Source organism: Oncorhynchus gorbuscha, linkage group LG20 (assembly GCF_021184085.1).
Source record: "Oncorhynchus gorbuscha isolate QuinsamMale2020 ecotype Even-year linkage group LG20, OgorEven_v1.0, whole genome shotgun sequence".
Taxonomy (NCBI): domain Eukaryota; kingdom Metazoa; phylum Chordata; class Actinopteri; order Salmoniformes; family Salmonidae; genus Oncorhynchus; species Oncorhynchus gorbuscha.
In genome coordinates, this window is record NC_060192.1 from 40118778 (window position 1) to 40131648 (window position 12871).

The 12871-nt window shown below is 49.1% G+C and overlaps 1 protein-coding gene across 2 annotated transcripts in view; it reads left to right on the forward strand.

Moving 5' to 3' along the window:
- The window catches only part of LOC124007011 (glutamate receptor ionotropic, kainate 1-like), a 116181-nt gene that overhangs the window by 38763 nt on the left and 64547 nt on the right, over nucleotides 1–12871 (forward strand). For both annotated transcript variants that reach the window (XM_046317245.1, XM_046317246.1), the window contains exons 5-6: nucleotides 7077–7258; nucleotides 12672–12725. In XM_046317245.1, coding sequence (XP_046173201.1) covers nucleotides 7077–7258; nucleotides 12672–12725 — 236 coding nt within the window. The remainder of the gene's footprint in view (nucleotides 1–7076; nucleotides 7259–12671; nucleotides 12726–12871) is intronic.

Genomic DNA, 12871 nt, shown 5'->3' on the forward strand with positions numbered 1-12871 from the left:
CAATGAACCGCGGAGTCAACTTGCGAGAAGCTGTCGTAAGGGGAAGGTTACGAGTGGAAAGCCACACTCTCTGACCGCGACAATACCTAGGACTCTTAATCCTACGTTTATTGGCGGCTCTCACAGTCTGCGCCCTGTAACGGCAAAGTGCAGACCTGACCCTCCTCCAGGTGCGCTCACAACGTTGGACAAAAGCCTGAGCGGAGGGAACGCTGGACTCGGCGAGCTGGGACGAGAACAGAGGAGGCTGGTACCCAAGACTACTCTGAAACGGAGATAGCCCGGTAGCAGACGAAGGAAGCGAGTTGTGAGCGTATTCTGCCCAGGGAGCTGTTCTGCCCAAGACGCAGGGTTTCGAAAAGAAAGGCTGCGTAATATGCGACCAATCGTCTGATTGGCCCTTTCTGCTTGACCGTTAGACTGGGGATGAAAACCGGAAGAGAGACTGACGGAAGCACCAATCAAACGACAGAACTCCCTCCAAAACTGTGACGTGAATTGCGGGCCTCTGTCTGAAACGGCGTCTAACGGGAGGCCATGAATTCTGAACAGATTCTCAATGATGATTTGTGCCGTCTCCTTAGCGGAAGGAAGCTTAGCGAGGGGAATGAAATGTGCCGCCTTAGAGAACCTATCGACAACCGTAAGAATCACAGTCTTCCCCGCAGACGAAGGCAGACCGGTAATAAAGTCTAAGGCGATGTGAGACCATGGTCGAGAAGGAATGGGAAGCGGTCTGAGACGACCGGCAGGAGGAGAGTTACCTGACTTAGTCTGCGCGCAGTCCGAACAAGCAGCCACGAAACGGCGCGTGTCACGCTCCTGAGTAGGCCACCAAAACCGCTGGCGAATAGAAGCAAGCGTAGCCCGAACGCCGGGGTGGCCAGCTAACTTGGCAGAGTGAGCCCACTGAAGAACAGCCAGACGAGTAGAGACAGGAACGAAAAGAAGGTTACTAGGACAAGCGCGCGGCGACGCAGTGTGAGTGAGTGCTTGCTTTACCTGTCTCTCAATTCCCCAGACAGTCAACCCGACAACACGCCCTTCAGGGAGAATCCCCTCGGGGTCGGTAGAAGCCACAGAAGAACTAAAGAGACGGGATAAGGCATCAGGCTTGGTGTTCTTATTACCCGGGCGATAAGAAATCACGAACTCGAAACGAGCGAAAAACAACGCCCAACGAGCTTGACGTGCATTAAGTCGTTTGGCAGAACGGATGTACTCAAGGTTCTTATGGTCAGTCCAAACGACAAAAAGAACGGTCGCCCCCTCCAACCACTGTCGCCATTCGCCTAGGGCTAAGCGGATGGCGAGCAGTTCGCGGTTATCCACATCATAGTTGCGTTCCGATGGCGACAGGCGATGAGAAAAATAAGCGCAAGGATGGACCTTATCGTCAGAATGGAAGCGCTGGGACAGAATGGCTCCCACGCCCACCTCTGAAGCGTCAACCTCGACAATGAATTGTTTAGTGACGTCAGGAGTAACAAGGATAGGAGCGGATGTAAAACGCTTCTTGAGGAGATCAAAAGCTCCCTGGGCGGAACCGGACCACTTAAAGCACGTCTTGACAGAAGTAAGAGCTGTGAGAGGGGCAGCCACTTGACCGAAATTACGAATGAAACGCCGATAGAAATTAGCGAAACCGAGAAAGCGCTGCAACTCGACACGTGACTTAGGAACGGGCCAATCAGTGACAGCCTGGACCTTAGCGGGATCCATCTGAATGCCTTCAGCGGAAATAACAGAACCGAGAAATGTGACAGAGGAGACATGAAAGGCGCACTTCTCAGCCTTCACGTAGAGACAATTCTCTAAAAGGCGCTGGAGTACACGTCGAACGTGCTGAACATGAATCTCGAGTGACGGTGAGAAAATCAGGATATCGTCAAGGTAGACGAAAACAAAGATGTTCAGCATGTCTCTCAGTACATCATTAACTAATGCCTGAAAGACAGCTGGAGCATTAGCGAGACCGAACGGCAGAACCCGGTATTCAAAATGCCCTAACGGAGTGTTAAACGCCGTTTTCCACTCGTCCCCCTCTCTGATGCGCACGAGATGGTAAGCGTTACGAAGGTCCAACTTAGTAAAGAACCTGGCTCCCTGCAGAATTTCGAAGGCTGACGACATAAGGGGAAGCGGATAACGATTCTTAACCGTTATGTCATTCAGCCCTCGATAATCCACGCAGGGGCGCAGAGTACCGTCCTTCTTCTTAACAAAAAAAAAACCCCGCTCCGGCGGGAGAGGAAGAAGGCACCACGGTACCGGCGTCGAGAGAAACAGACAGATAATCCTCGAGAGCCTTACGTTCGGGAGCCGACAGAGAGTATAGTCTACCCCGAGGGGGAGTGGTCCCCGGAAGGAGATCAATACAACAATCATACGACCGGTGAGGAGGAAGGGAGTTGGCTCTGGACCGACTGAAGACCGTGCGCAGATCATGATATTCCTCCGGCACCCCTGTCAAATCACCAGGTTCCTCCCGAGAAGAGGGGACAGAAGAAACAGGAGGGATAGCAGACATTAAACACTTCACATGACAAGAAACGTTCCAGGATAGGATAGAATTACTAGACCAATTAATAGAAGGATTATGACATACTAGCCAGGGATGACCCAAAACAACAGGTGTAAAAGGTGAACGAAAAATCAAAAAGGAAATGGTCTCACTGTGGTTACCAGATACTGTGAGGGTTAAAGGTAGTGTCTCACATCTGATACTGGGGAGAAGACTACCATCTAAGGCGAACATGGGCGTGGGCTTCCCTAACTGTCTGAGAGGAATGTCATGTTTCCGAGCCCATGCTTCGTCCATAAAACAACCCTCAGCCCCAGAGTCTATCAAGAAACTGCAGGAAGCAGCCGAACCGGTCCAGCGTAGATGGACCGACTAGGTAGTACAGGATCTTGATGGAGAGACCTGAGTAGTAGCGCTCACCAGTAGCCCTCCGCTTACTGATGAGCTCTGGCTTTTACTGGACATGAAATGACAAAATGTCCAGCAGAACCGCAATAGAGGCAAAGGCGGTTGGTGATCCTCCGTTCCCTCTCCTTAGTCGAGATGCGAATACCTCCCAGCTGCATGGGCTCAGTCTCTGAGCCGGTGGGAGGAGATGGTTGAGATGCGGAGAGGGGGAACACCGTTAACGCGAGCTCTCTTCCACAAGCTCGGTGACGAAGATCTACCCGTCGTTCTATGCGGATGGCGAGTGCAATCAAAGAGTCCACGCTGGAAGGAACCTCACGGGAGAGAATCTCATCTTTAACCTCAGCGTGGAGTCCCTCCAGAAAACGAGCGAGCAACGCCGGCTCGTTCCAGTCACTGGAGGCAGCAAGAGTGCGAAACTCTATAGAGTAATCCGTTATGGATCGATCACCTTGACATAGGGAAGCCAGGGCCCTGGAAGCCTCCTTACCAAAAACTGAACGATCAAAAACCCGTATCATCTCCTCTTTAAAGTTCAGATAATCGTTAGAACACTCAGCCCTTGCCTCCCAGATAGCTGTGCCCCACTCCCGAGCCCGACCAGTAAGGAGTGATATGACGTAAGCGATCCGAGCTCTCTCTCTTGAGTATGTGTTGGGTTGGAGAGAGAACACAATATCACACTGGGTGAGAAAGGAGCGGCACTCAGTGGGCTGCCCAGAGTAACATGGTGGGTTATTAACCCTAGGTTCCGGAGACTCGGAAGACCAGGAAGTAGCTGGTGGCACGAGACGAAGACTCTGAAACTGTCCTGAGAGGTCGGAAACCTGAGCGGCCAGGGTCTCAACGGCATGACGAGCAGCAGACAATTCCTGCTCGTGTCTGCCGAGCATTGCTCCCTGGATCTCGACGGCAGTGTTGCGAGAATCCGTAGTCGCTGGGTCCATTCTTGGTCGGATCCTTCTGTTATGCAGGTGAATGAGGACCCAAAAGCGACTTAACAGAAACAGAGTCTTTATTCCAGTCTTAAACAAAAACGATAATCCTGGATATTATCTAGGTAAATGCAAAAACAGGAAAACTGAAATCCAATCGTCAGTAGAGAGGAACGACTGGAGACGCGACCACAGACTGCAGGTCGCTTCGGGAAGGCACCGGCCGTAGCTGACATTGACACCTGCTCACATGCAGCATCTGAAGAAGGTAAAAACACGACAGGGCGGAACAAGGACACAGAACAGCGAACATCAAACAAGGATCCGACAAGGACAGAAGCGGAAAACAGAGGGAGAAATAGGGACTCTAATCAGAGGGCAAAATAGGGGACAGGTGTGAAAGAGTAAATGAGGTAGTTAGGAGAATGAGGAACAGCTGGGAGCAGGAACGGAACGATAGAGAGAGAGAGCGAGAGAGGGAGAGAGGGAGGGGGAGAGAGAGGGATAGAAAGAGGGAAAGAACCTAATAAGACCAGAAGAGGGAAACGAATAGAAGGGAAGCACAGAGACAAGACATGATAATGAATGACAAAACATGACACTATGTGCACACTGCCCACAAAATCAGGTGGAAACTGAGCTGCACTTCCTAACCTCCTGCCAAATGTATGACCATATTAGAGACACATATTTCCATCAGATTAGACAGACCCAATTCGAAAACAAATCAATTTTTTTTTATAAACTCTCATATCTATTGGGTGAAATACCACAGTGTGGCATCACAGCAACAAGATGTGTAACCCGTTGCCACAAGAAAAGGGCAACCAGTGAAGAACAAACACCACTGTAAATTGTAAATACAACCCATATTTATGTTTATTTATTTCCCCTTTTGTTCTTGAACTATTTGTATATTGTTACAACACTGTATATATACATAATATGTCATTTGTGAGTGTAATATTTACTGTTCATTTTGATTGTTTATTTCACTTTTGTTTATGATCTATTTCACTTGCTTTGGCAATGTTAACATGTTTCCCATGTCAATAAAGCCCTTTTGAATTGAATTGAATTGAGAGAGAGAGAGAGAGAGAGAGAGAGAGAGAGAGAGAGAGAGAGAGAGAGAGAGAGTCCAAGAGAAAGTGAGAGATCGAGACAAAGTGAGAGACCGAGACAAAGTGAGAGACCGAGACAAAGTTAGAGCCCGAGACAAAGTGAGAGACCGAGACAAAGTGAGAGACCGAGACAAAGTGAGAGCCCGAGACAAAGTGAGAGACCGAGACAAAGTGAGAGACCGAGACAAAGTGAGAGACCGAGACAAAGTGAGAGACCGAAACAAAGTGAGAGACCGAGACAAAGTGAGAGACCGAGACAAAGTTCTTCAAAGTTAATCTGTGGTCATTGTTCTTATTGCATGTCAGAAAGTTTAATTTAGATACAATGTGTGCATCCCCAAATGGCACACTATTCCCTACATAGGGAATAGGGTGCCATTTGGGATGAAAACGCAAATAATACCTGGATAAAATATGAATATGGAACCTCAGCTGGGTGCAACCATGGAACTTCAGAGTCCAAGAGAAAGTGAGAGACTGAGACAAAGTGAGAGATCGAGACAAAGTGAGAGACCGAGACAAAGTGAGAGACCGAGACAAAGTTAGAGCCCGAGACAAAGTGAGAGACCGAGACAAAGTGAGAGACCGAGACAAAGTGAGAGCCCGAGACAAAGTGAAAGCCCGAGACAAAGTGAGAGCCTGAGAGCCCGAGACAAAGTGAGAGACCGAGACAAAGTGAGAGCCCGAGACAAAGTGAGAGCCCGAGACAAAGTGAGAGACCGAGACAAAGTGAGAGACCGAGACAAAGTGAGAGACCGAGACAAAGTGAGAGCCCGAGACAAAGTGAGAGACCGAGACAAAGTGAGAGATCGAGACAAAGTGAGAGACCGAGACAAAGTGAGAGCCCGAGACAAAGTGAGAGACCGAGACAAAGTGAGAGACCGAGACAAAGTGAGAGCCCGAGACAAAGTGAGAGCTCGAGACAAAGTGGGAGCCCGAGACAAAGTGAGAGACCGAGACAAAGTGAGAGACCGAGACAAAGTGAGAGCCCGAGACAAAGTGAGAGACCGAGACAAAGTGAGAGATCGAGACAAAGTGAGAGACCGAGACAAAGTGAGAGCCCGAGACAAAGTGAGAGCCCGAGACAAAGTGAGAGCCCGAGACAAAGTGAGAGACCGAGACAAAGTGAGAGACCGAGACAAAGTGAGAGACCGAGACAAAGTGAGAGCCCGAGACAAAGTGAGAGCTTGAGACAAAGTGAGAGCCCGAGACAAAGTGAGAGCCCGAGACAAAGTGAGAGACCGATACAAAGTGAGAGACCGAGACAAAGTGAGAGACCGAGACAAAGTTCTTCAAAGTTAATCTGTGGTCATTGTTCTTATTGCATGTCAGAAAGTTTAATTTAGATACAATGTGTGCATCCCCAAATGGCACACTATTCCCTACATAGGGAATAGGGTGCCATTTGGGATGAAAACGCAAATAATACCTGGGTAAAATATGAATATGGAACCTCAGCTGGGTGCAACCATGGAACTTCAGCTGTGTATTGGGTACAACCATGGAACATCAGCTGGGTACAACCATGGAACTTCAGCTGTGTAGTGGGTACAACCATGGAACCTCAGCTGGGTACAACCATGGAACCTCAGCTGGATACAACCATGGAACCTCAGCTGGGTACAACCATGGAACCTCAGCCTGGTACAACCATGGAACCTCAGCTGGGTACAACCATGGCACCTAAGCTGGGTACAACCATGAAACCTCAGCTGGGTACAACCATGAAACCTCAGCTGTGTAGTGGGTACAACCATGGAACCTCAGCTGGGTACAACCATGGAACCTCAGCTGGATACAACCATGGAACCTCAGCTGGGTACAACCATGGAACCTCAGCTGGGTACAACCATGGAACCTCAGCTGGGTACAACCATGGAACCTAAGCTGGGTGCAACCATGAAACCTCAGCTGGGTACAACCATGAAACCTCAGCTGTGTAGTGGGTACAACCATGGAACCTCAGCTGTGTACAACCATGGAACCTCAGCTGGGTACAATCTCAGGCAGGGATACTGTTCAGAGTTCTCCAGTATAGAACTACTAGGTCTAACCATACTATATTGTATGATGTGTTGTGTTCCACAGGTCTGATGCGGATGCAGGAGTTGATCAAGGCTCCGTCTAAGTTGAACCTGAAGATCAGGATACGGCAGCTTCCACCTGGAGAGATTGATGCCAGACCTCTTCTGAAGGAGATGAAGAAAGACAAAGAGTTCTATATCTTGTTTGACTGCTCCTACCGGACCTCCGCAGAGATACTCAAACAGGTACCGCCCTTAACACTGACCGTAACCCTAGAAACCCCGACCCTAACTCTAACCCTGACCGTAACCCTAGCAACCCTGACCCTAACTCTAACTCTGACCGTAACCCTAGCAACCCTGACCCTAACTCTAACCCTGACCGTAACCCTAGCAACCCTGACCCTAACTCTAACTCTGACCGTAACCCTAGCAACCCCGACCCTAACTCTAACCCTGACCGTAACCCTAGCAACCCTGACCCTAACTCTAACTCTGACCGTAACCCTAGCAACCCCGACCCTAACTCTAACCCTGACCCTAAACCTAACCCTACCACTCTAACCCTGACCCTAAACCTAACCCTACCACTCTGGCACCGAGTGATGGCTAACGCAGCTTTGTGGAGTGATAGCTAACGCGGCTTTGTGGAGTGGTAGCTAACTCGGCTTTGTGGAGTGATAGCTAACGCGGCTTTGTGGAGTGGTAGCTAACGTGGCTTTGTGGAGTGATAGCTAACGCGGCTTTGTGGAGTGATAGCTAACGCGGCTTTGTGGAGTGGTAGCTAACGCGGCTTTGTGGAGTGATAGCTAACACGGCTTTGTGGAGTGGTAGCTAACACGGCTTTGTGGAGTGGTAGCTAACGGGGCTTTGTGGAGTGGTAGCTAACGGGGCTTTGTGGAGTGGTAGCTAACGGGGCTTTGTGGAGTGGTAGCTAACGGGGCTTTGTGGAGTGGTAGCTAACGCGGCTTTGTGGAGTGGTAGCTAACGGGGCTTTGTGGAGTGGTAGCTAACGGGGCTTTGTGGAGTGGTAGCTAACGGGGCTTTGTGGAGTGGTAGCTAACGGGGCTTTGTGGAGTGGTAGCTAACGGGGCTTTGTGGAGTGGTAGCTAACGGGGCTTTGTGGAGTGGTAGCTAACACGGCTTTGTGGAGTGGTAGCTAACGGGGCTTTGTGGAGTGGTAGCTAACGGGGCTTTGTGGAGTGGTAGCTAACGTGGCTTTGTGGAGTGATAGCTAACGCGGCTTTGTGGAGTGATAGCTAACGCGGCTTTGTGGAGTGGTAGCTAACGCGGCGTTGTGGAGTGATAGCTAACGCGGCTTTGTGGAGTGGTAGCTAACGCGGCGTTGTGGAGTGATTTTAACAAAGCAAATTTGAGGAAAATGCTACCGAAGTTTTATCAACACGTTGACTGTACTACTCCAACTTCCGGGATGCCTACAAGGCCCTCCCCTGCCCTCTACCATCGGCAAATCAGATCATGACTCCATTTTGCTCATCCCTTCCTATAGGCAGAAACTCAAACAAGAAGCACCGATGGTAAGGACTGTTCAACGCTGGTCTGACCAATCAGAATCTATGCTTCAAGATTGTTTCAAGACTGGGATGTGTTCCGGGTTGCCTCTGAGAATAACATTGACGAGTACACTGACACGGTTACTGAGTTCATCAGGATGTGTATAGCAGATGTTGTTCCCACTGTGACAATTAAAACCTACCCAAATCAGAAACCGTGGATAGATGGCAGCGTTCGCACAAAAACTGAACCACAGCATTTAGCCATGACATCGTGACTGGGAATAAGGCAATCAAACAGACATAACGTCAGTACAGTACAGAGACAAAGAGGAGTCGCAATTTTAACAGCTCAGACACGATACATATGTGGCAGGGTCTACAGACAATCATGGATTACAAAGGGAAAACCAGCCACGTCGCGGACAACGACGTCTTGCTCCCGGACAAGTTAAACAACTTCTTCACCCGCTTTGAAGATAATACAGTGCCACCCGACGTGGCCTGCTCTATCGTTCTCCGTGGCCAAAAAGAGTAAGACGTTTAAATGTTTTAACCCTCGCAAGGCTGCTGGCCCAGACGGCATCCCTAGCCGCTTCCTCAGAGCATGCACAGACCAGCTGGCTGGAGTGTTTACAGACATATTTAAATCGCTCCCTATTCCAGTCTGCTGTCTTCTCTTGCTTCACCATTGTTCAGGTAACTGAACTAAATTACTATCGCCCCGTAGCACTCATTTCTGTCATCCTGAAGTGCTTTGAGAGACTAGTCAGGGACCATATCACCTCCACCTTACCTGCCACCCTGACCCACTCCAATTTGCATACCGCTCCAATAGATCCACAGACGATGCAATCGCCATCACTCTGAACCCCGCCCGTGCAACTGGGTCCTGGACCTCCTGACGGACCGCCCCCAGGTGGTGAAGATAGGAAACAACACCTCCTCTTTGCTGATCCTCAACACTGGGGTCCCACAAGGGTGCGTGCTCAGCCCCCTCCTGTACTTCCTGTTCACCCATGACTGCGTGGTCACACACGCCTCCAACTCAATCATCAAGTTTGCAGATGACACAACAGTTACATGCCTGATAACCAACAATGACGACAAAGCCTAAAGGGAGGAGGGCCCTGGCCCTGGAAAATAACCTCTCCCTCAACGTCAACAAAACAAAGGAGCTGATCGTGGACTTCAGGAAACAGCAGACAGCGCTCCTATCCACATCAGCAGTTGAGAAAGTGAAAAGCTTCAAGTTCCTCGGCGTACACATCACCGACGCTCTGATGCTCTGAAATGATCCACCCACACACATCGTGGTGAAGAAGGCGCAACAGCGTCTCTTCAACCTCAGGAGGCTGAAGTATTTTGGCTTGTCACCTAAGACCCTCACAAACCTTTACAGATGCACATTTGAGAGCATCTTGTCGGGCTGTATCACCGCCTGGTACGGCAACTGCACTGCCCGCAACCGCAGGGCTCTCCAGAGGGTGCGGTCTGCACAACGCATCACCGGTGGCAAACTACCTGCCCTCCAGGACACCTACACCACCCGATGTCACAGGAAGGCCAAAAAGATCATCAAGGACAACAACCACCCGAGCCACTGCCTGTTCACCCCGTTATCATCCAGAAGGCGAGGTCAGTACAGGTGCATCAAAGCTGGGATCGAAGGACTGAAAAACAGCTTCTATCTCAAGGCCATCAGACTGTTAACAAGCCATTCACTAGTTGTGTTATGGAAAAGGTTAATGGGAATTATTATGCATTTCTCTGTGGATATTTAACGATATTGTGCTGCTATCCTTACACATTGGACAAACACACACACACACACACACACACACACACACACACACACACACACACACACACACACACACACACACACACACACACACACACACACACACACACACACACACACACACACACACACACACACAGAGAACTGTCTAGTGGGAGTGTATTGAGAACTGTCTAGTGGGAGTCTATTGAGAACTGTCTAGTGGGAGTCTATTGAGAACTGTCTAGTGGGAGTCTATTGAGAACTGTCTAGTGGGAGTCTATTGAGAACTGTCTAGTGGGAGTCGATTGAGAACTGTCTAGTGGGAGTCTATTGAGAACTGTCTAGTGGGAGTCTATTGAGAACTGTCTAGTGGGAGTCTATTGAGAACTGTCTAGTGGGAGTCTATTGAGAACCACCCAGTGGGAGTCTATTAAGAACCGTCTAGTGGGAGTCTATTGAGAACTGTCTAGTGGGAGTCTATTGAGAATTGTCTAGTGGGAGTCTATTGAGAACTGTCTAGTGGGAGTCTATTGAGAACTGTCTAGTGGGAGTCTATTGAGAACTGTCTAGTGGGAGTCTATTGAGAACTGTCTAGTGGGAGTCTATTGAGAACTGTCTAGTGGGAGTCTATTGAGAACTGTCTAGTGGGAGTCTATTGAGAACTGTCTAGTGGGACTCTATTGAGAACTGTCTAGTGGGAGTCTATTGAGAACTGTCTAGTGGGAGTCTATTGAGAACTACACAGTGGGAGTCGATTGAGAACAACCAGTGGGAGTCTATTGAGAACTGTCTAGTGGGAGTCGATTGAGAACTGTCTAGTGGGAGTCTATTGAGAACTGTCTAGTGGGAGTCTATTGAGAACTGTCTAGTGGGAGTCTATTGAGAACTGTCTAGTGGGAGTCTATTGAGAACTGTCTAGTGGGAGTCTATTGAGAACTGTCTAGTGGGAGTGTATTGAGAACTGTCTAGTGGGAGTCTATTGAGAACTGTCTAGTGGGAGTCGATTGAGAACTGTCTAGTGGGAGTCTATTGAGAACTGTCTAGTGGGAGTCTATTGAGAACTGTCTAGTGGGAGTCTATTGAGAACTGTCTAGTGGGAGTCTATTGAGAACTGTCTAGTGGGAGTCTATTGAGAACTGTCTAGTGGGACTCTATTGAGAACTGTCTAGTGGGAGTCTATTGAGAACTGTCTAGTGGGAGTCTATTGAGAACTGTCTAGTGGGAGTCTATTGAGAACTGTCTAGTGGGACTCTATTGAGAACTGTCTAGTGGGAGTCTATTGAGAACTGTCTAGTGGGAGTCTATTGAGAACTGTCTAGTGGGAGTCGATTGAGAACTGTCTAGTGGGAGTCTATTGAGAACTGTCAGTGGGAGTCTTGAGAACTGTCTAGTGGGAGTCTATTGAGAACTGTCTAGTGGGAGTCTATTGAGAACTGTCTAGTGGGAGTCTATTGAGAACTGTCTAGTGGGAGTCGATTGAGAACTGTCTAGTGGGAGTCTATTGAGAACTGTCTAGTGGGAGTCTATTGAGAACTGTCTAGTGGGAGTCTATTGAGAACTGTCTAGTGGGAGTCGATTGAGAACTGTCTAGTGGGACGCTATTGAGAACTGTCTAGTGGGAGTCTATTGAGAACTGTCTAGTGGGAGTTGATTGAGAACTGTCTAGTGGGAGTCGATTGAGAACTGTCTAGTGGGAGTCTATTGAGAACTGTCTAGTGGGAGTCTATTGAGAACTGTCTAGTGGGAGTCGATTGAGAACTGTCTAGTGGGAGTCGATTGAGAACTGTCTAGTGGGACTCGATTGAGAACTGTCTAGTGGGAGTTGATTGAGAACCACCCAGTGGGAGTTGATTGAGAACCACCCAGTGGGAGTCGATTGAGAACCACCCAGTGGGAGTTGATTGAGAACCACCCAGTGGGAGTTGATTGAGAACCACCCAGTGGGAGTTGATTGAGAACCACCCAGTGGGAGTTGATTGAGAACCACCCAGTGGGAGTTGATTGAGAACCACCCAGTGGGAGTTGATTGAGAACCACCCAGTGGGAGTTGATTGAGAACCACCCAGTGGGAGTTGATTGAGAACCACCCAGTGGGAGTTGATTGAGAACCACCCAGTGGGAGTTGATTGAGAACCACCCAGTGGGAGTTGATTGAGAACCACCCAGTGGGAGTCGATTGAGAACCACCCAGTGGGAGTCGATTGAGAACCACCCAGTGGGAGTCGATTGAGAACCACCCAGTGGGAGTCTATTGAGAACCACCCAGTGGGAGTCGATTGAGAACCACCCAGTGGGAGTCGATTGAGAACCACCCAGTGGGAGTCGATTGAGAACTGTCCGGTTCTTCTTTCCTTCACAGCTCTCGTCGATGGGAATGATGACAGAATACCATCACTTCTTCTTCACTACATTGGTGAGCTCTGAATTCCTGAATCACAATGACAAATCACAAAGCAGCTTAACATTGATAACCCATCTGTATGCAGCTTAGCATCTCCAGTTAAAGTACATGATATACCATCTGTAAGCAGCTTAACATCTCCAGTTAAAGTACATGAT